At 33.9% G+C, this 21,152-nt stretch overlaps 2 protein-coding genes, 1 long non-coding RNA gene and 1 other non-coding gene across 6 annotated transcripts; 1 reads left to right on the forward strand and 3 right to left on the reverse strand.

Moving 5' to 3' along the window:
• Positions 1 to 6,980: 6,980 nt before the first annotated feature.
• Positions 6,981 to 7,052, reverse strand: TRNAG-UCC. The gene has a single exon. It is a non-coding gene; the product is annotated as a tRNA-Gly (tRNA).
• A 2,186-nt stretch (positions 7,053 to 9,238) lies between these two features.
• Positions 9,239 to 11,637, reverse strand: LOC116032071. Its single transcript, XR_004100715.1, has 6 exons — positions 11,537 to 11,637; positions 11,320 to 11,407; positions 11,025 to 11,208; positions 10,294 to 10,685; positions 9,913 to 10,139; positions 9,239 to 9,823 (listed from the first exon to the last, which is right to left on the reverse strand). It is a non-coding gene; the product is annotated as an uncharacterized LOC116032071 (long non-coding RNA).
• Positions 9,473 to 11,835, forward strand: LOC116032070 (aluminum-activated malate transporter 9-like). Of its 3 annotated transcripts, none has more exons than XM_031274470.1 (6): positions 9,473 to 9,829; positions 9,982 to 10,122; positions 10,214 to 10,483; positions 10,569 to 10,708; positions 10,830 to 10,976; positions 11,053 to 11,835. In XM_031274470.1, the coding sequence occupies exons 1-6, from the start codon at positions 9,556 to 9,558 to the stop codon at positions 11,668 to 11,670; spliced, it is 1,590 nt and encodes a 529-aa protein (XP_031130330.1). In that variant the 5' UTR covers positions 9,473 to 9,555; the 3' UTR covers positions 11,671 to 11,835. The 3 variants fall into 3 exon arrangements, with proteins under 3 accessions (XP_031130330.1, XP_031130332.1, XP_031130331.1); XM_031274472.1 differs by having other exon boundaries at positions 10,830 to 10,904; XM_031274471.1 differs by having other exon boundaries at positions 9,473 to 9,805.
• A 520-nt stretch (positions 11,836 to 12,355) lies between these two features.
• LOC116032178 lies at positions 12,356 to 16,076 on the reverse strand. Its single transcript, XM_031274619.1, has 2 exons — positions 15,888 to 16,076; positions 12,356 to 15,003 (listed from the first exon to the last, which is right to left on the reverse strand). The coding sequence occupies exon 2, from the start codon at positions 14,722 to 14,724 to the stop codon at positions 12,706 to 12,708; it is 2,019 nt and encodes a 672-aa protein (XP_031130479.1). The 5' UTR covers positions 14,725 to 15,003; positions 15,888 to 16,076; the 3' UTR covers positions 12,356 to 12,705.
• Positions 16,077 to 21,152: the final 5,076 nt, after the last annotated feature.

The raw sequence follows: 21,152 nt of genomic DNA on the forward strand, positions 1-21,152 counted from the left end.
TTTAAAAAGTATTTTGACACAGCTCTCGAATCTCATATATTTCGTTCATAGAGTACGTTGCTTCTTCAAATACCTAAAAAAAAATTAATTAATCAAATTAGTAAATATGTTAATTGATAAATTATAATTTAACTATACATGGTTCTATTTAAATTACTTACCCCATCTAAACTATTCACCAATGAATGTTTAGTAAGAATGACGTACATGTATCTTAAGAAGGAAAACCATGCACCTAAAACTTTAGGTTGACGCACCTTAAATTTCAATACTAATGCATTTTAAGCACACAAATCACGCACCTTAAGAAGGAAAATCAAGCATCTAAGCAACCGCACAATGGGTCCAGTGAAACCACCCGAGTTATATGAGATTGTGAGATCCAATCTTGGTCATTCATTTTTTAATTTAACGGGTGAGATTAAATGAGTGTTTTTAGCTTATTTATGGTCAAATATTAATGTAGGGGTTGTGAAGTCATTTTGATTTTTTATTCATTTATTACCGTTTGAGTCATTTACATTTTTGGTCCTACTGTTATTGGGGCATTGTCAATTTTAGTCCACTTCATTAATTTTTGCCACATTGCGGCTAGTCTTATTTAGTCCTTGCCACTTTTAGTCCACCGTTAAAATTTTCGTCAAATAGCCGTCCAAAACAATGATATTTTTGGTATTTTCATGCTTTGGTCATCTCCTTGACCCTTTGCAGTGGTTTTCCTTACACATTTTCATCTGATGAAGAGGTCCGACGAAAGCTATGTGAGCCACATTACAAAGCCATGACTTTCGCTGGACCTCTTCATTAGATGAAAATGTGTAAGAAAGACCACTGTAAAAGGTAAAAGAGATGATCAAAGCTTGAAAAGACCGAAATATCCCTGTTTTGAACGGTTATTTGACAAAAATTTTAACGATGGACTAAAAGTGGCAATGACTAAATAAGATTGGCCGCAATGTGGCAAAAATTAATGAAGTGGACTAAAATTGGCAATGCCCCAATAACAATAGGACCAAAAATGAAAATCACTCTTACCGTTTTGAATACAATTATATTGTGGGTAGTTTCCTTGTGCGTTTAGTACACCCACTCACAGTTGAACAAACCATCAAGATCGGGCGCACACGCACCAAAAAGGTCCACATTCACGAAACATATACACACAGTCTTTTGCACACGCCTAACATCACTCACGCACACACTTACGCAGCATAAACAAATAAAAAGTTCCGGCTGCAATTATGGAATATTTTAATACTATGGTTAGTATCCTTTAAAATATGAAAAATTTTATATTCCATTTATTTCCATAATCAAAGAGCATAACCAATTTACAATTTCACCTTTTGTATTAATTCTATCCTAAAATAATTGATATTTTAAAATCAATCCTATCCATTAATAACATTTTTTAGATGATTGTGATCTCATATAATAGGGTGGTCTCATATATTAAAGTTTTAATATGATATTAACACACACACATATATTAAAATTCCATATGCAATGCATAGACAATGATATTTTTATTTAAAAAAAAATTTCCCCTTATTTTTAATTCCATTCTTCAAAAGTATATGAGTAAAAAAGTACCCCGTAATAGATTTTGCAATTACTAACGAATTTGATTTTAATAATAAAATAACAAAAATAGGCAAACAATCATAGTACTTCATATCAAACCCATAGTATGGCACAAAAGCCATCTCCAACCAAACACACTTACTATTTGTTCAACTTAGTTTTAACATTTTATTCAATACATTTGTATGGTTGACATCAACTGTACCATAAAATTTGACATCGCCCATCCACCAGTCCTTTTAGTTCCAATTTTGTTCGTTTTTCCATATCCACTTTAAAAATAGGCATTTATTGCATCATAACTATCATTAATCTTATGATAGTCCAAAATTGGTTACCTTGAAATTCAGTCACAGCCAAGATAGCTTAGCTGAAAAAGTAACTTTAATTTTGATAAAAATTGAGTTAATTGCTAATTTAGTTTAAGACTACATAGGATGAACATTTTCAAATTTAGTTTTAAATTAATAATTTGGCCATGTTTTTCTCTTTGATTTACAAGAAAGCTTGCAATATCTATTTCAAAGTTCACTTTTGATGAATTTTGCCCATAACCCTAGCCGGTAAAGGATAAAAAAGAGATAAATCAATAGAAATTAAGAAGGCCAATAAATAGATCATTTCGAAAGTCAAACTAAGAGCATTATGATTACTACCGGACCAATTCAGTTGGGGTTGCCCCTATATTTTTATCTTCACTTTAATAATAAGGATAGGGTTATGTGGACCAAAGTTTTTTATCATCTGATATGACAATAAAACTTTGTTTTTTATTCATTGATTACTCATAAATTTGCCGACCACATCCCGCTTTAACAAATGAACCTACTTAATTATATTGTCACGTCAAATGGTGAATGATTTTGGTACCTATAGCATGACCTTAATGATAGTTCCAAATTTAGTTTTGTTTTTTCTTTCTTTCTTTCTATTTATTACCAATTCTACCTCATTTCTATAAAATTTAAGAGCCAAAAGGTTAATTAAATATCTTTAAAAATGTTGATTAATTACAAAAATCAAATGGAAACGAGATTGTCTAAAAGTAGAAGGGTTACATTAGGAACTACAAAAAACTTATAGGGCATAAGTGAAATGAAAAGAGAGGAATTGACAAATGAGACCAGTTAAGATGGGAGTGGGGCATGATGTGAGTTTCTCAGATAGAAGGTCATAATTGTCTGAAAGATGAAGTTGAATGTTGAATGTGAACACTCAGAAGGTGCGGTGTGAAAAATATTAAATGTAGGCCCCGTTTGGTAAATAATCAGCCTATCAGTCAATTTTGACTTATTTGATCACTATTAGTTGTTTGGTTAATAAGTTTTTTGTAACTCTAAAATACTAAAATTCAAAAGACTACTCAAAGTAGCATTTTCAATTAGCTTTTTGAGAAAAAAAAATTATACAAACAACTATCAGCTAACAGCCAACCCAATCAGCAAACTTTTTTACAATCAGCTAATGTTATTAACAAATCATACCTTCTAACCCAAATAGCCAACCCAATCATCCAACAGCCATTTACCAAACAAGACCGTAGTCTCATTTTTTACTCTTAACCGGACTTTTCTCACACATTTTTTATGGGACCCACATGATGAAAATATTATATCTTTGTTGGTCAAATCATGAAGTAAAAATGAGGGAGTAAAATTTGAGAGTACATATAATACAACTCTAACGTAAATACGGAGTTACTTCACAAGGGTCCCACCAAGAGGTACATTTTACTTCAATAGATGTGATTCACCCCATTACTATTTCCCAACCACTTTTCTTCACAAATTTGTATTTGCAATCTTGTTTCAAAATGTAATGATTGCTATGGAGTACCGAGTATGGACTTAGTATATGTTGTTTTCTCAAAAATTAAATTAATTTATTTCACTATTTTATGGAAGAGTTAAATCATGATATTACGGAGATAACACCTTCGAATTAGTGAAACAAAGGTATATTGTTAGGAGAGTGGATAGTCGAATAGTGATTAAAATGAAATTATTTACTTTCTCAATATGTTTGATCGAGATCCGTAATTTACTATGTTCTTTGATAGAAAAGTAGTCTTTGTTCAATTTTTGAGAGCAAAATTCTGACTTTTTCTTCCATTTCCTCATTTTATTTATATTATAATTAGCAAAAAGTTCTAAGAGTTGATTATAGATAATTATAGGTCTAAATATAATTATCACCTTAGATACAATTACCAACCACATTCTCCACCCCATACCAATTCATAGTATAGTTTTGTGGGTTAGTTGAGCACACAAATGCTCATGTCAGGCTTTGCATGCCTGCCATTGACTTTACTTAGATATGAGCTCAAATAGTTGGGTTGCTTCTCTCTCAAATTTTTAGGGTGTATTTGGTTAGAATGAGAGAATTAGAGAGGAGATAAATTATAGTTTCGTAAGAAAAGAATAAGATGAGAATAAAGTAAAAATTTAAATTTAATTATTTGATTAACAGAAATAGAATTAGTGAAATACTTCACATTAAATAATGTGAATGCCCACTAGTAAGTACGAGTAGTAAATAAACGTCCAAACAGTACAGTGCCGTAATGTTTATGGCTTACCCTACCAAAATGGATAGCAAAGTAAATGCTCCATTCAAATCCATCCATTGCAGCTAAGCATCAAATTAAAGTGCCCAGACCTGGAGAAAGCTACAACACAAGCGTTACGTTTTTTTTTTTTTTTTCCTGCTGAAAACTCACAAGCGTTACGTTGAAACTTGAATTACACACAACCCTAACGAATATTGGCTATTCATGTCATCATGTGACAACACCTCCCCATGTAAAAAATGTGAATATATCCACACCATCTATCTTAAGAAATCAAAGGTTAAGATCAAATTTACAATACTTATAAAATGAGTATTGCTCTTACAAGTTTTAAATAATTATAAAATTGATCCTGTGATTTTTTACTAAAATCTTCAATGGTTGATGAATCAGGATAAATGGTTGGATCAGTCCCCACTTTTATAGGAAGACCATATTCTCATTTGATCATACCCCCTCTATATATATATATATATATATATATATATGATGTGTGTATGTGTGTGTTGGATAAATGGATAATATACATGGGCTTATACTCAAGAGACAACGAGAGGAGTCCAACATGGCTCAAAGAGGATCCAAAAAGTGAGCTTGATAGGCATCATGCTCATTGGGCTGCGCTTAGCCCCAATGATGAATAAGAGACTTTAGACTATCATCGTCTCAGCAAGTGGACCCTTTCAAGATGATGTAAGATGTAATGCTGAATTTTTATTTTTTTATTTTTTTGCTAGCTTATGTGATTTGCAAGCTTGTTATAGTAGCAAGTTTGCAATTGACTTTTATTTATTGAACATAATTTAAATTTGAGTTTGCAAATGTAATTTAATGTAACATTAAATTTGATAAATGTAACGTTAAAATTTGATGTTATCTGATCTTGTCTTAAGAAGTAATGATGTGGAAAACTAATTCAGGTAAAAAAAAAAGAAGATAAAGGGTATGTCATATGGTCTATAACACTCAAAAGATAAGTGTGGCAATCCACTGACAACATCTTAAGTTGTGCTATATGCCTATATATATGGAGGGTCCCCAATTTTTATTTTTATTTTGGGTGATAGGGGTGCCAATTAATTTTTTTTTAATGAATTTTGTATACCATAATCATAGTATTCGTAAATTATAAGATACATTGAATTTAACCATGAGTTTTCACAACCTAAGATATCTTATTAAGCTGAAGAGACCACATCATCCCATTCACACCTACATGAGCATGTCAAAGTACCAAATATTTTTGTAGGGTCTTTTACCAAGTTAGATTTTGCAAGCTTAAAAAATGGAGAGTGATCGATGGTTGATACTTCAAGAGGCGCATGAAAGTCACACTTTACACGCTTGTTGTGCACTATGCATGCCTTCAACGCAGACATTCGCTACTCCAATTTAAGTTGTGTTACGTTATCCTTATCCCTATAATACTCTCTCACTTTAAAGAAAAATAGTTTCACTTTTAATAAATAAATATATATGCATATAATAATAATCATAATAACAATAATAATAATTTTTTTTAAAATACAAAAGCTACCAAATGACAACTAGTAGTTTTTTAAGGGTGTTGTAAGCTTGCAACACACTTGGCAAGCAAAAAAAAAAAAACAAAAAAACAAAAAAATCATTTTTCACATCATCTTGCAAACCCCATCCTTTTAGAGATGGTTCACCCTTACACACGAAATTTCACTCTCCTCTGTCTCACTCAAGAGCATTCTACGACTTTCACTTTCAACCCAATTCACCACTTGTGTGTCTTTTACACCCCGTCATTCTGAAGAACACTTGCCTGTTAGCCTTATCCATTTGCAAATGGAAACATCATCAACCACATATCCAATAGAGTTCTACTACATGTACTTTCTATTTCTACCCCTCACTTTTACTCCCGATGTGGCAATTGATGATTAGTTTTTTTTTTTTTTGTTTTGTTTTGTTTTGTTTTTTTTTTTTTGTTTTTTTTTGTTTTTTTTAATCATGTATGTGAGGGGAGTATTGATAGTATGAGTACTATTTTTTTTTATCCAATATCTTAATGTAAATGTCAACATCAAAATTTTGTGAGGGGAGTAAAAGTTAGGATTAGAATTGATAGTATGAGTAATATTTTCCTATCCAATAACCACATCAAACATTCAGCTTCGATTTACATTAGGGTGATTGGTTCAAGTTATATAATATAACCAATGGAATGTGAGTTTTGGAATGTCACATCCACATGTTTGGTTCAAGTTATCTTACTTTCCTAAGGGTATACAACTTTCCCCTAGGAATGCAACATGCCCTCCACATAAGATTTTGAATTGAAAGGAATGTGATTCCCTCACAACTCTCAGGTATTATGAGATTCCAATGCATATTTACTACTTTTATCATTTTAATTATTATGAAATATATATTTTATGTTATCTTATTATACATATCATGCATATTTAATTATTTTGTAATTAATATTTTATTTTATTTCTTAATTATTATGTCAAGTTAGCTTATAAAGTATTTATGTTTTTCAAGTTCAAACTCTTAATTAAATTTTTTTTAAAAATAATATACTTATATATGTTACAATTATCTTATTTAATTATTTTAATTTTGAAGTTATGAAATACATAAAAATATATAAAAGATATTAAAGTTAAAAAAAATCATTATAACATAAAAGATAACCCATAAATCAAACATGTTTATATTATATGCTTCAGTTTTAACCAAGTAATATTCCTTAAAATTATCTAACATTTCCGGGAAATACTACAAGGAAGTCGGAATAAAAATGGTCCATCAACGAATTTCTTTATATTTTCAAATGTAGAAGACAAACTGCGTTTGCCGGGAGTCGAACCCGGGTCTATTGCTTGGAAGGCAATTACCCTAACCGTTGGACTACAAACGCTTAGTTGGTGATGATCTAAGTCGTATTATTTATATATAGATACACACACACATACTTACGCGCAAAGTTATTTTTTATGGAAAAAGTGTCTGTAACTGTTTTTTTTTTTTTTTTTTTTTTTTTTTTTTTTTTTTTGAGTACATGTAGCTGTGTTAGTGTATACATATATAGTTATTAATTTTCTTGATGTAAAATATAATATATCAACAAAATTTATAATATTAAAAAGTACAGTGACTATTAGTATGTAGTAGGGGTGAGCAAGGATTCGTTGTTAAATTCGTTAAATTTACTCCAATCCAATCCGTATCCACTTAAAGTGGATGGGATATGGATCCACTTAGTGAAAATCCGCCACTAGTGGATTAGATACGGATGTGACTTCTAAAAAATCTGCTATATCCAATACGCTCTGCTAATCCATTACCAAAATGATGTAGTTATATATATGAGCAATGCTACCCACTCATCATAATCTCCCTCTATAATGAACGTCTTCTATATAATTTTGTATTGATATATTTTGAATTACTTATTTAAATACAAACATTGGCCACCAATCAATCGCGCGTGCAATACGCTTGTCAAATTAGTATTTTAATAAAAGTTTATTTTAGTATATTACAAGACAAAATAAGCATATAATACACTAAAAATAAATTTGTATCAATGATCCATCTTACTACGTTAACCCTAATGAACCATAGTACCATACTCCCTAGTATAAGCACTGATCATTTATATGACCTTTAATAACCAAAATTTTCAATCATTCCAAAAGTAATAACAAAATGCAAATAATGTCATAGAGTTAATTCTACTATCAGTCCATGATTGCTAGTGCATTGTCACATTCAATATTACTTTTTAAATTTTGTCATATGACATCACTAACTTTTGTGACAATGCTAAATTTCCTATTCTTTTAATTTTGTTACATTACAATATTACATGCATCTTTAACTTTAGTGGTATATCCACATTTAGTTTTATTATTTTACTTTTGTTATATTACATCCCTAACATTTCGTGACATTGTTATATTTAATCATACTCTTTCAATTTTTAGACTTGAAGGTCTAAGTCTAGATCTAAGTTTTTGAGTCTCATGTAGATGGATGACCATTGCCTTCCACTTTGAGATGAAGATGCTTGTTGGCTACCTTCTCCACTTGAGACTCAAAAGTCTAGATTTGGACCTTTAAGGTTCAAGACAATTATAATTGTCAAGGTTGATAGTTATGACTGTCGTTTAAAAATAAAATAAAAAAAATTTTAACTTTTTTTTTTTTTTAAAAGTCACAACTATCAACCATAGTTGTAAATCTTAACAACCCCATATGTAATTGTCGACCAGAAACAAATGTGGTTGTCTCTGTCTACGACATTTAGTTTTAATTTTTTCTTTTTTGTTTATAATTGTCCAAATCGTTAGTCAAGTTAACGCCACATTTGAAAAGAGAACATGTGGAATGCCTAGTAAGTAGTAAGCACCAAATTAGTGGTAAGTTGATCAACATGTAACTTTATGGCATAGTTGCACTTTTTTGATAATTTAAGATACCTCATTAGAATTATTTATTTATTTATTTATTCAATTAGTGGACCTAATTGTATTCATCAACTTAGTGAACCAATTTGACACTTGTTTTCTTTAAAAAAAAAATATTTATTCAAAAATTTTCTCAATTCTTTTATCCAATTGTATACCAAAAACAAAAAACAAAAAAAAAACAAAAAACAAAAAAAAGCCAAAAAAGAAAAAAAGAAAAAAAGAAGCTTTTATTAGATTAGGGCAACATAGAAACTCCATACTTAAATATTTTCCAGAAAAGTTTATAGAGGAGTTCGACGGAATTTTAGAAAGTGGAATTTATTCTATATGCATTTGGAATTTATACTTAATAATAATATATGCATTAGAAAGTGCATGGCTTAGTAAATATTCATGATCAAGATATGAGATTGGTGCATTGTATGGGTAAACCATATGTACGCTTCTATTTACCCCTCCACCCCTTAAAAGTGTACACACTGATAAACACACACCATGCATGCACAGAGAGACAACGTCAACTAATTCTCATTACTGTCTGATTACTTACTTTTTGCATTACTTTTGTTCCCAACGAGAATGCATTTTTCCCATCTGAGAAGACGTACAAGATTAAATTGTCAAAAAAAACTGAGGGACTAAACTACATATTCCATCGGCATATCATTATTTATGTTCTAATAATCCTCTGTCAATGTCTGCATTATTGAGGTTAAAAGCATATTTTATCCGAATTTTGACTTCAAGCTTCCCTTTCCATTATTGAAGTCTCATTTTGTTTCCCTCATACATCCACCTCTCCTCCATAGCTAAGCTAGATAGATGCCTACACGCTTTCTCCCCTATACTTGCATCACCCACTCATTCCAACTCTCCCCTTTAAATCTTCTATTCTCATTTTTCCATTGGGTTGAACTCTAAACATAGTGCAGGTTTTAAGATTGGAGAATGAATGGAAAAAAGGGTAGTAGTATTGAGATCAATATACCGGCTTCAATTGCAGAGAAGATATCCAAGATTATCTTCCAATGCAAAGGGTGGTTTTCTCGTGTTTCAGATTTCTGCAAAGAGGACACAAGTAGAGTGGTTTTCGCCCTAAAAGTTGGCCTAGCTGTTCTGCTTGTTTCACTTCTGATATTGTTTCCGGCTCCCTATCAAGTGTTTGGTGCCAATGCTATATGGTCTATCCTCACTGTTGGTATGATGTTTGAATACACTGTTGGTATGTAACCCCACTCCCCACTCAGAAAATTATCAAATGCTGAAATGGAAAAGTATCTGAAAAAAAAAATTCATATAACTAACCTGACTGCAAAAGGTTTTTGAGAATTGCAGTGATTAACTTTATTTATCTCGCCTTCGTGTACTTCTAAGGTGCCACATTTAATCGAGGATTCAACCGGGCACTTGGAAGTCTGATTGCTGGAGTATTAGCCACTGCCATTGCTGAAATAGCTTCAAGAAGTGGCCCTGTTGCTGAGGCTGTTATCATAGGCACCAGCATCTTTCTCATTGGTAAGTGACCTAAATCCCTGAAAGTAGATAATTAGAAAGAAAGGAAGAAGGAAATATTTTCGAAGTAATGCTTAGTTTGGCATTGATGCAGGGACTATCACAACGTTCATGAAGCTGTGGCCATCCCTAGTGCCATACGAATATGGTTTTCGGGTTGCACTTATCACCTACTGTTTGATCATTGTTTCTGGATATCGGATGGGAAACCCAGTAAAAACTTCCATGGATAGACTTTACTCCATTGCCATTGGAGCAATTGTAGCAGTCCTGGTGAATGTGCTAGTTTGTCCAATATGGGCTGGGGAGCAGTTACATAAAGAACTTGTTTCCAGTTTCAATATAGTGGCTGACTCACTTGAAGGTAAAGACAAAAAAAAGGACAAAAACAAAATTACTGTATTTTAACAAGATAATTAGTGACCAGAAGCTATCTGGAAAATTTTCAGAATGTGTTAGAAAGTATTTAGAAGATGATGGGCTGAGCTACCTTAAGTTCACAAAGACTGTCTCAGATGAGTTCCCAGATGAGCCTGCAATCAAGAATTGTCGTGACACGTTGAACTCTGCAGCAAAGATTGAAACACTGGTACTAATCATTTTCATTTGATCGCGAATTTTGGCATATGTTCATGGAGTGATCAAAAACAAATGAACAACAGCTAACAATGATATGTTTTTTCTTTCTCTTTTCTGGTTCTGCTGACAAGGCTAACTCCGCGAAATGGGAGCCACCACATGGGAGGTTCTGCCATGTCTTTTATCCATGGTCAGAATATGTTAAAGTTAGTGCTGTTTTGAGATACTGTGCCTATGAAGTCATGGCCCTTCATGGTGTACTTCATTCAGAAATCCAGGTTTCCCTATCAGTTCTATGGTCTATGAGTGTTTGAAGAATAACTGACCTTGAAAGCTTTCTTTAAATTATTGCAGGCTCCATATAATCTAAGGATCACACTCCAGAAAGAGATTCAGGAAGCAGTAGCTCAGGCTGCAGAGCTAGTTCGCGCTTTGGGCGAAGATATATCAAGCATGCAACAAAGCCTTAAAGGCTGTCTTCTAGCTAAGGTTCACGCCTCGACTGAAAGACTGCAGAGAGCAATAGATAGGCATTCATGTTTCCTTATACTGAGAAATGAAACATGTGACAGCAATTCACCAGAGCAACAGCAAAAATTATCTCAAATCTCTTCAACTAACCTTGATGAGATCTCAACTCACTTGGCTGATCTCGAAGACAGCATGTTAGAAGAGAACTTTGACATTCCTTCCCTGCCATTAGAAATGCCTGCAGCAGTAACAAATGAACAGGCATACAATGAACTGATGAAGAAGCAACAAAGAAGGCTGTACTCTTGGCCGTCAAGGGAAGTTGACGCGTATGAAGACAAGGGGACTATATCTGTAAATTTTAAACCTGAGATGAAGGGACTCCAGAGCACTATCACATTTGCATCCTTGATTATTGAGCTTGAGGCTCGGCTTGATCACTTAGTTGAGGCTGTAGATCAGCTCTCCAAGATGGCAAAGTTCAAACCCGAGGGGCTATAAGAAGAAAGACCATTCTTTTACCAGGAAAACAGAAAACAAGTCAAGGTGTTCCCACAACACTATCTTCAGTGAACTTCTTTCATTCCAATCATTTTGCTTATTGAAATAATGCACTCTGAAATGTAGATTTTTTATTTCCAAAATAAATTATTTGTTTTCCCTGTACCTGCGTCAAGAATGATAACTAAGTGGCAAAGTTGTTTTAAGCTTGAATTTTCACCCCAATCCATTGAAAGAAAATAAAAACAAAAAACCAAGTTGATGCTTTAAAGAGTCATCTTATAAGATTACCAACACAATATAGTTCAAGAGGGCAGACATTTTCAAGAGGATGACTCTGGACGTAGGCACTTTGCTGAACCACGAAAAATCCTATGTTCTTGTTCTTCCTTCTTCCTTTTGATCTTTACACTTGTTTCAATTTCTCAACACAATTGAAACAGTACCTAAGGAGATTCTTCAAATTGTCTCATGGTGGGATGTTATGAGATGGCAATTTAATCAGGAAATCAGCAAAGTGGAATGCCAGAAACTGGTATATCATAGAGAAGGATGACAAACTGCAAGCACATGCAATCATGTATAGATGCTTTCCAGTTAGCACTCAGTCTTAATCAATGAATAAAATAAATAAACAAAAGCCCAAGAGAGTTGTTGCCAGAAACTAACAGCAAGATAATTAGCATAAATGGAGAAAATCCAATAGTATACAGCAATGCAATAGTTTTATTTAACTAGTTGTCATAGTACATGAAATATTCACATGATCATAAGCTAACAAAGGACAAGCTTCCTATGTACACAGGAAAATATCAATGACCCACATTCACATGACTAACTATTCCTAGTTAATACTTATTGCCACACATACAAAATAGTAATCAAATGCCAAGTCTGCTATCACTCACTTGACAAGTGAGCGCATTTCCTCACCAAACAAACTAGAAAAGCAAGTACACATTCAGTAGACTGCATAACTGGAAATTGAGGAAATACACACACTGGCCTCAAGTGTAGCGGGATAGGTCTTCTTTCTTACATCCAGCTTTGGTGTGTAATGTAAGCTTTCCTGGGCTCAGATGGATTCTCCATGCCCCTGCTACTGCTTAAGGAAGAGTCAGAATTACTTGCTAGCATTGACAATAAGCTTCCTCCATGAACCCTTCCTTCAGGAATTGTAACTGGAACAGATGGAGTAGCTTGTTTAAAACTGATATATTTCCAATCAGAACCATTTGCAGATGTTACAGCACTTCTTTCCACAGTCATGCTATCAGCATCCATGTCCTCTGCAGTGTCAATCTCTTTCATATTCTCAGTTTTCTTTGGTGTTATCTCCTGGACTACAACTCCGAGGGTAGCTCCACCATGAACCCGTTTATCCTGCACCAGAGCACCATGAGATGCACAAAGCCCTGTCTTTCCCCTGGCAAATGAATTACAAGGAATTTCACCTTTGCCAAATTCAGAACTAGGCTGGCCCCAATAGCATCTTTTCCCTCCACCATGTGCCTTGCAAAAATCAGTGCTTCCCTGAGCACTTTTTCCACAACCTTCAAACTGGCATCTCTTGCCCCCACCATGACGCACACAGAAATCAGTTCGGCCCCTTGCACTCTTTGTACACTCAGGCACAGCACACCTCTTACCACCCCCATGCGCTACGCAGAAAAGGGTCCCTCCATGCACACTTTTTGTGCAAATCCCACCTCCTTGGAATGAACATCTTTTCCCTCCACCATGGCCCTTGCAAAATGGTGTGCTACCCTCTGCACCCTTTGTACAGCCTTCAAAAGTGCAACGTTTACCACCACCATGTGCCTTGCAGAAGGTTGTGCTTCCTTGTGCCCCTTTAGTGCATTGGGGGTACTGACATCGCCGACCACCTCCATGTGAAATGCATAGACCAGAAAGTCCCTCAGCACTCTTTGTACAGTTCTCTTTCTGGCATCTCTTGCCTCCACCATGTCGAATGCACAACCCAGATTTCCCTCTGGCAGCACGGGTACAACCCCCATGACTACAACGCCGTCCACCACCATGTGCTATACAGAAATCTGTACGTCCTTCTGCACTCTTGGTACATCCTAGGAATTCACATCGTCGACCACCACCATGGGCCTTGCAGAATGCAGTTCGACCCTCAGCTCCTTTATGGCAGCCATGTTTTTGACACCTCCGACCACCTCCATGGGCGATGCAGAAGCCAGAAGCACCTCTTGCTCCTTTTAGACACCCGTGGAACTGACATTGTTTGGTACTACTACTACGTTGCTGCTGTTGTTTTGTTATCCCGGAAGTACAGGTGACTGAGCTTTTTGAATTTGTTATCACACTAAAAGATTGGTTGGGAGAGATTGGAGTTGGCCTGGCTTGTCTTGCATCCTGATTGAGGGAGAAACTAGCCCCTGCATTATGAGGTGTGTTTAAGGAACTCTGAAGGCTACCACCTCTCCAAGATGAGACTGATCCTTCGTCAAATTGGAAAGCTTCACATGTAGTCTGTGGTACATTCATAGCAGTTTGCAACGAGGAGCTTGGATTCACTATAGTAATCTCAGATTCAGCATGCGCACTAGAAAGACTCAGTTCCAGATCAACCTTGGGCAGAAAACCCAGTCCTTTCTCAGATGTGGGAGACTTTTTCAGGCTTAGTGACTTTTCATTGCCCAGATGGAGGGTGAAATCCAGTTCTAGGTCCATTGAGGACTCCTCATCAGTTTCTTTCGCAGAAGAATTTGAGGTGCATCCAGTTGCTGAGCTCCCCTTACTGTCCGATGAACTAGATGAATGGCCTAGGTGGAGACACAAAGAGGACCCAGCTTGCTGATTTATAGATCCATCAATGAAGCTCCATTTTCTTTTGATTCCCTTTGAAGAGGGAATAGAAAGGGCTGAAGAACTAAAGGAATCAAGTCGCAAGGTGGTATCTGCACAATAACCGCCTACACCTCCAGCTTCAGCCCCTCCAAATTGAATTGGATTGCCCAGATTCTTAAATGCATTTGAGGACAGGTTTGCAGCATAACCTAAACCATGGAAAATGGGGTCCATAACAGGTTGGCCAAGTATCTACACTCTTGACCAAATCTAAAGGGCAAAAGAACAGTCGGCCTGACTTCCGGGTTTTTAAAAAAAAAAAGTTACTAACAAAACTATGGTTAGATGTCTTTGGGATAGCTCACCCCACCCCCACTAACAAACCCTGAAGTGTCTTTCCTATCCATTTGCTGTGGAAACTTAATCCCAACTTCTAGTGATCAATACGGGGACCCGTTGAAAAACATAGGCAAACTCAAAATCTTTATTACCATACCATGACAATCAATCATCCTGCATTATAAATTTTAAGTCAATAAGCATTTGTCAGAGGGTGAATCAAGCTCTCGGAAATCTTTAAAAGAAAGGGAATTGCATCTTAGTATCATTCTTCTGAACATGTGAAGATAATGAATCCGAAACACTAACAATAAAACTTAAACATGGAAAATAAGGTCATAGTCTCATCTTATAGATATAAAAGGAACCTCAAATACACATTGACAGCCCCTATATAACTTCAAGCAGTTATGGATGTAAATATGTAATAATAACAAATAAAAGCAAAACAATCCTTATAATGATTAGTTGCATAAAAGATGTAGCTATAAATCTCACTTCAGAATTATGTATAATATATTAATATGTGCGTCTAAAAACCTATATCAAATGAATTCACAGCACATCTAATGCAGAAAATAATTTATCTAGGTCAGTTCCTTGTTTGGCACCTCTTTTCAGTTGAACACATACATATGATTCGAAAGAATATTTGAAAAGAGAAAAGTAAATGAATAAAATCAGATATCAAATGCTGAATGAAAGTTTTTAAATCGACGGAAAAATAATTAAACAAGAAGTTTCATATATTGAAGTATAGCTAAAAAAAAACTCGAAAGCAATAAAAACAAACATGAAAATCAACATCCAACATCTTTTGGTAACAATTCACACAAATATAGAGTTTCCGGTAATAGCATCAGGCAGAAGAATTGTCGGATTCAGTATGGTAAGACTTCAATCAGATTCAGTTAAAACTCGGAATTTTCAACCAACAAATCAAAACTTCATTTCGAATTCAATGAAATGAGGTTTAAAACAAATATATGACATGTCACCGAGCATTAAATTGAACAGATTAAAAGCTGGAAACATAGACGATAGATCCAGGAGAGTACCTTTTCGATTCGATTATCTCATGAGCAGCACAACAATTCCTGGAGAGTGAAACGTATGCTTGTATCTGTTTGTATGTGTGTGTGAAGTATGAAGAGAGACAAGGCAAGCTAGGGCTTTGAAGCACCGGCGAGGCGGCGACGAGAAAGACAGAAAAATGAGGCTATTACGACGAGAAAGAGATAGGCGTGCGTATGTATATGTATGTGTGCGTGTGTATATAATGTGCGTCGCTGTAAGTGTAAGGCGCGTGAGAAGCTGAGAGTGGAATTTGGAAATTAACTGATGGACGAATAATGACGGGGCGGCGCATATGGGATTAACAAAATTTCCAAATATAAGTCAATTTCATTTTTAGTCTACTCTGTCTAGATTTATAAGTGACAATTTAATTTAGTTCTTTTTTATTAGAGCATTCTCATCTAGTCCTAATATTATTGTGACATGATTATTTTTAGTCATTCATCAACAAAATTGTCGAAATATTATTAAATACAAAGACATTTCAATCTTTTTCATACAAAGTAGGTTGAATCACTATATTTTTTATGTTTATCTTTTTTTAAAATATCCATAATTGAAGACCGAAATGTCCTTGTATTTAACGATATATAAACTATTTTGTTGATAAATGTTTAAAAGTGATCATGCCAAAATAATACTAGGACCAAAAGTGAATGTTTAATAAAAAGAGACTTAAAGTGGACTGTCACCTATAAATCTATGACCAAAATGGAATTAACTCTTAATTTAATTTGTAAGACACCAAGGTATTAAGTTATTTAAAATTTAAGTTTTTTTTTAAAGATATGTATTGAATAATTTTTATTTTTATCTAATAATTTACATACACGAAGATATGTTAACTGTACTAGGAAGATTATGTGTGATTGTTCGACTAAAAATGTATTGATAATAATTGAACTCATAACATTCAGGTATAACAATCATATTTCACCCACTTGGAAACCTCTTTCGATGCAAAATTTATGTTTTATGACACATCAATTTACGAAAATTAATAGATAAATAACTAATGCAATTATAAGGTCGAGTCTAGATTAATCTCATAGTAATAGAGAAGTAACCTAGATCGTATCTGCATTAATCTCATAGCGTTGAGTAATTGAGTATATCATATAAAAATTTATTATTTTTAAAATACTCTTTATTATGCAATATTTTTTACTAAAACTACTTTGTACTATTCACTTCTAATATGAACTCTTTATTAATTTGTGAGACAATTCACACGTCTGTAAAGAGACACTTAGCATGCAGAATGTAAAATTACTAAAGGTAATAAGATTACTTGCTAAGAAGTAAGAGCAACTTCAATGGTTGAAGTTTTTTATCTAATTTTTTATGGGGCCTTACATTCACTATCTCCCTCAATCTCAAAATCCTTTTTTTTTTTTTTTTGAATGTTCAATCTCAAAATCCCTTAATTTCAATAGTTTGAGATTTTTCAAAAATTTTGTATGAACTCTTTATTAATTTATGAGACAAATCACATGTCTATAAGAGGCACTTAGTTTGAGTTTTTTCAAAAATTTATGTGGACCCACAAATTTACTAAAATCATATTAAACCATCTCTTAGGGCTGTTAACGAACCGAACGTAAACGAATGAAGGCTATTTGTGTTCGTTTGTTAAGGATTTTGGAGTGTTCGTGTTCGTGTTCGTTTGTTAAGGTTTTTGAAAATATTGTTCATGTTCGTTTGTTAAGCGTTCATTATTATTTGTTAACGTTCGCGAACACGTTTGTTCGTGATCACAATTTATTCGTGAACATGTAATCCGTTCACGAACATTATATGTGTGTGTGTGTGTGTGTGTTTGTGAACATGTTCACGAACATTATTAACAAAGACTAAACGAGTTTGTTCGTGAACATTATTAACCGAACACTAAACGAGTTTGTTTTTGAACATCATTAAACGAACACAAACGAGCTTGTTCACGATCTCTTAGCAAACGAGCTTACCACTGTTCAGATTCTGTTCGTTTATGAATCGAGCTCTAAATTTTGTTTGTTAGTACGTGTTTGTTTAGCTTAATAAACGAACGCTTACCGAACATGAACACGAGTAGTTTGTCGAAAGCTCTGTTCGCTAACACTTCTAGCATCTCCATTAGTTATAATTTTTTCGTAGAGGTTTTTCACATAGGAGAGGGTGGAAGAATAAAAAGGGAAGAAAAGAAAAAAGAAAAAAGAATGACACACACACACATATATATATATATAGTTGGCTATTGCATGCACTTAAGCATGTGTTTTACCTTCTATCTATCTCTCTCTCTCACGTTACACACAACCCTCAATTTTTGTGTTGAAAAAACTCTAAAAAGCCACTAATAACTAATAAGGATGGTTTAAGAGAAACCCCATCAATTGTTTTTAAGGGGTTTGTGGTTAACACAAAATGTGTGGGTTGAGTTTTTGACTAATGCAAGGATGAGTTTTTTTTTTTTTTTTAATAAAAAAATTAAAATTATCTAGCAAATACAGGTTTTTAGCAAAAGAAAGAAGAGGGGAAAAAAAAATAAACGTATGTTCATAGAGTGCTCGTTGGGCACTTCAAAGTGGCCGCCAACTGTAACCACTCTAAATTGATTTTGTTGATTTTTTTTTTATTTTGTAATCAACCACTAATGTTTTTAAAAATATATATTTTTTAATTATTAAACTTTTTAAAAATCTATGTAACACAATTTTTTTAATGTAATATATAATTTTAATAACATATTATTTGAATTAAAATTTAAAATTTGAGATTTTAATTTAAATATAAATAGTAATAATTATAATTATAATTATAATTTTTAGAATAATACTAAAAAATAAATATGAGTTTATTAAAATGGTGTGTTCACAACCAAAAAAAAAAATTAAGAAAAAAAAAACTTAAACTATTGAAAATAAGATTTTTCAAATTGAGTGAGATAGTGAATGTTGAGGTAGATGTCGAGACCCTCAAAAAATTTAGACAAAAACCATAATTGATGTTGCTCTAAGAACAACCTCAACAATTGAGGTTTTTTCTCCAATTTTTTTTGGGCCATATCATAGCATGCATTATTTCACTCAATTTTCAAAATCTTCATTTCTAATAGTTTGAGTTTTTTTTCAAGTGTTTTTTTAAAACCCACCATTTTTTTTAAAAAAAAATCATTTTTTATTTATTATAATTACATTTTTAATTGTAATTTAAGTTAATTCTTCAAAATAAACATACCAACATACATTTACATTCACTGATAACTATAAAATTAAAAATGTAAAACTAATTTTTTTTGAGATATAGGATATGAAGGAATTGAGAGAAGGATAGGAAGTTATAAGAATTTTAAAGATTGATGTATGTATAAAATATTATTTTTTAAATTTTAACATTTCAACTGTTGCCAGGAATTGGCAACGACCGAAAATGTGGTTGTTCGGTAATGGAAATAAAATTATAGTGGGCACAAGTTGATGCGTTGAGCGAGCGAGTTTTCAAAACGTGCACATTGGGCAAAGTGTGTCAACACACTCTTTTTTTTTTTCTTTTCTCTTGTAAAAAATCACTCCTTACATGAGGAAAATTTATCAAAAACCCACCTAAGATTTTGTTGTCAGAAAAAAATCTCCTAAAAATTACTATGAACTTGCTCTAATGTGAGACAGTACTTATACTGTGGACCATGGGTCATGGTTGATACTGCAGTTGTGTTGAACTGATACTGCAGTTGTGTTGAAAGGATACTGCAGTTGTATTGAAAGGGAATTGCAGTTGCGTGGAATAGAGGACGTGTCATCCATCTGGAACTGTAGTTGTGTTGAACGGATACTACAGTTGTGTTGAAAAGATACTGCAGTTGTGTTGAACGGATACTACAGTTGTATTGAACGGATACTGCAGTTGTATTGAACGGATGAATGGCCTCTGTTCCGTGCAACTGCAGTTTCCTTTTAACACAACTGCAGTATCTTTTCAACACAACTGCAGTATCCGTTCAACACAACTGCAGTATCAGCTATGATCACGGTCCACAATGCATTGTGGACCATGGTCCACCATATAATTTGCGAATGTGAGATAACAAAAATGTAAGATTACCTTATTTGTTTAGATAGGATTGTGGATATAGTAAAATTAACATGTTTAGTTGAGATTATATTTTAAGTTATATTGCATAATTTACTCAAATGATCTCAATACAAATAAGTAAATATTGTATATATACATTAATGTATGTTACTTTTTAGAGTTTTTACCCATTTTGGTCCCTTGACTATTGCCTTTTCTCAATTTTACATTTTGACTTTTAATTTCACCTAATGTGGTCCCCTAAATTTCAAAAACTTTCCTATTTTGGTCCTCCGTTAGGTTGGTCATGAAACCAACGTTAAAACCGAGGGTATTGTCGTCCTTTCACAGCCTAGTAGATAAGACAACAATATAAACACACAGAGTCGCTAAAGTCCACGATTTTTCAATGACCAGTTATTACTTAGCAGAAAATTAGATTCACTAAGATCATAGCAGAATATATATAAGCATCCATACCATCAATTAATAAAATCCAAAACTTCATTTTCGTTCGGGAGATGTAAAATTTCCAAAAGAAAAAAAAATTAAAGTAAAAACGAAAATGAAAAACACTTACACATACACGGGAAGCTACCGCGGTGCAAGCTAAATCGAGATGGCTTTTGAGGAATGCCTGGTACTTCTCAGAATCATCCGGAATATCTGCTACATGTGTCGATCTGAACGAAGTCACCTTGGTACTAGTACTCTTACTATTCGTCGTCGTCACCGTTCCCGAGTGATTACAACGGAAACTCGAATTTCGATTGGGAGAGAGGCTCTACTGCTTGATCTCGAGAAATTCGTCTGGAGGAACTTGCTCCGATTGCAAAATAGAGGTAGAGGAAGCAGCAGTAGAAGAAGAAAGCGGAGGTGGTGGAGAAGAGTTGTGATCAACGATGGAGGCCTCCTGGAGAAAGCGTTGGAAGGCCCACTCGGAGGAGATGTGATTCATCATAGTAGCGGAGGAGGAACCTAGGTCGAGCTCCACCGCCTGAGAGCGCAGAATCGGCGGTTGCGACCAGAACTGGTCGGCGATTTCGTCTGTAGAAAACAAAGGCGACAATTATGTGAAAGGACAACAACACCCTCGGTTTTAACATTGGTTTCACGACAAACCTAACGGAGGACCAAAATAGGAGAGTTTTTGAAAGTTAGGGGACTACATTAGGTGAAATTTAAAATATAAA

The sequence above is a fragment of the Ipomoea triloba genome, chromosome 10 (genome assembly GCF_003576645.1).
Source record: "Ipomoea triloba cultivar NCNSP0323 chromosome 10, ASM357664v1".
NCBI classification, from domain to species: Eukaryota; Viridiplantae; Streptophyta; class Magnoliopsida; order Solanales; family Convolvulaceae; genus Ipomoea; species Ipomoea triloba.

Excerpts from the sequence above, each read along its gene's own strand:
- LOC116032070 (XM_031274470.1), top strand. The coding sequence starts at position 9,556 with ATGAATGGAAAAAAGGGTAGTAGTATTGAGATCAATATACCGGCTTCA. Across the intron at positions 10,484-10,568 it reads AGTGGCTGACTCACTTGAAG|AATGTGTTAGAAAGTATTTA; the intron begins GTAAAGACAAAA and ends GAAAATTTTCAG. Across the intron at positions 10,709-10,829 it reads CAGCAAAGATTGAAACACTG|GCTAACTCCGCGAAATGGGA; the intron begins GTACTAATCATT and ends TCTGCTGACAAG.
- LOC116032178 (XM_031274619.1), bottom strand. The coding sequence starts at position 14,724 with ATGGACCCCATTTTCCATGGTTTAGGTTATGCTGCAAACCTGTCCTCA.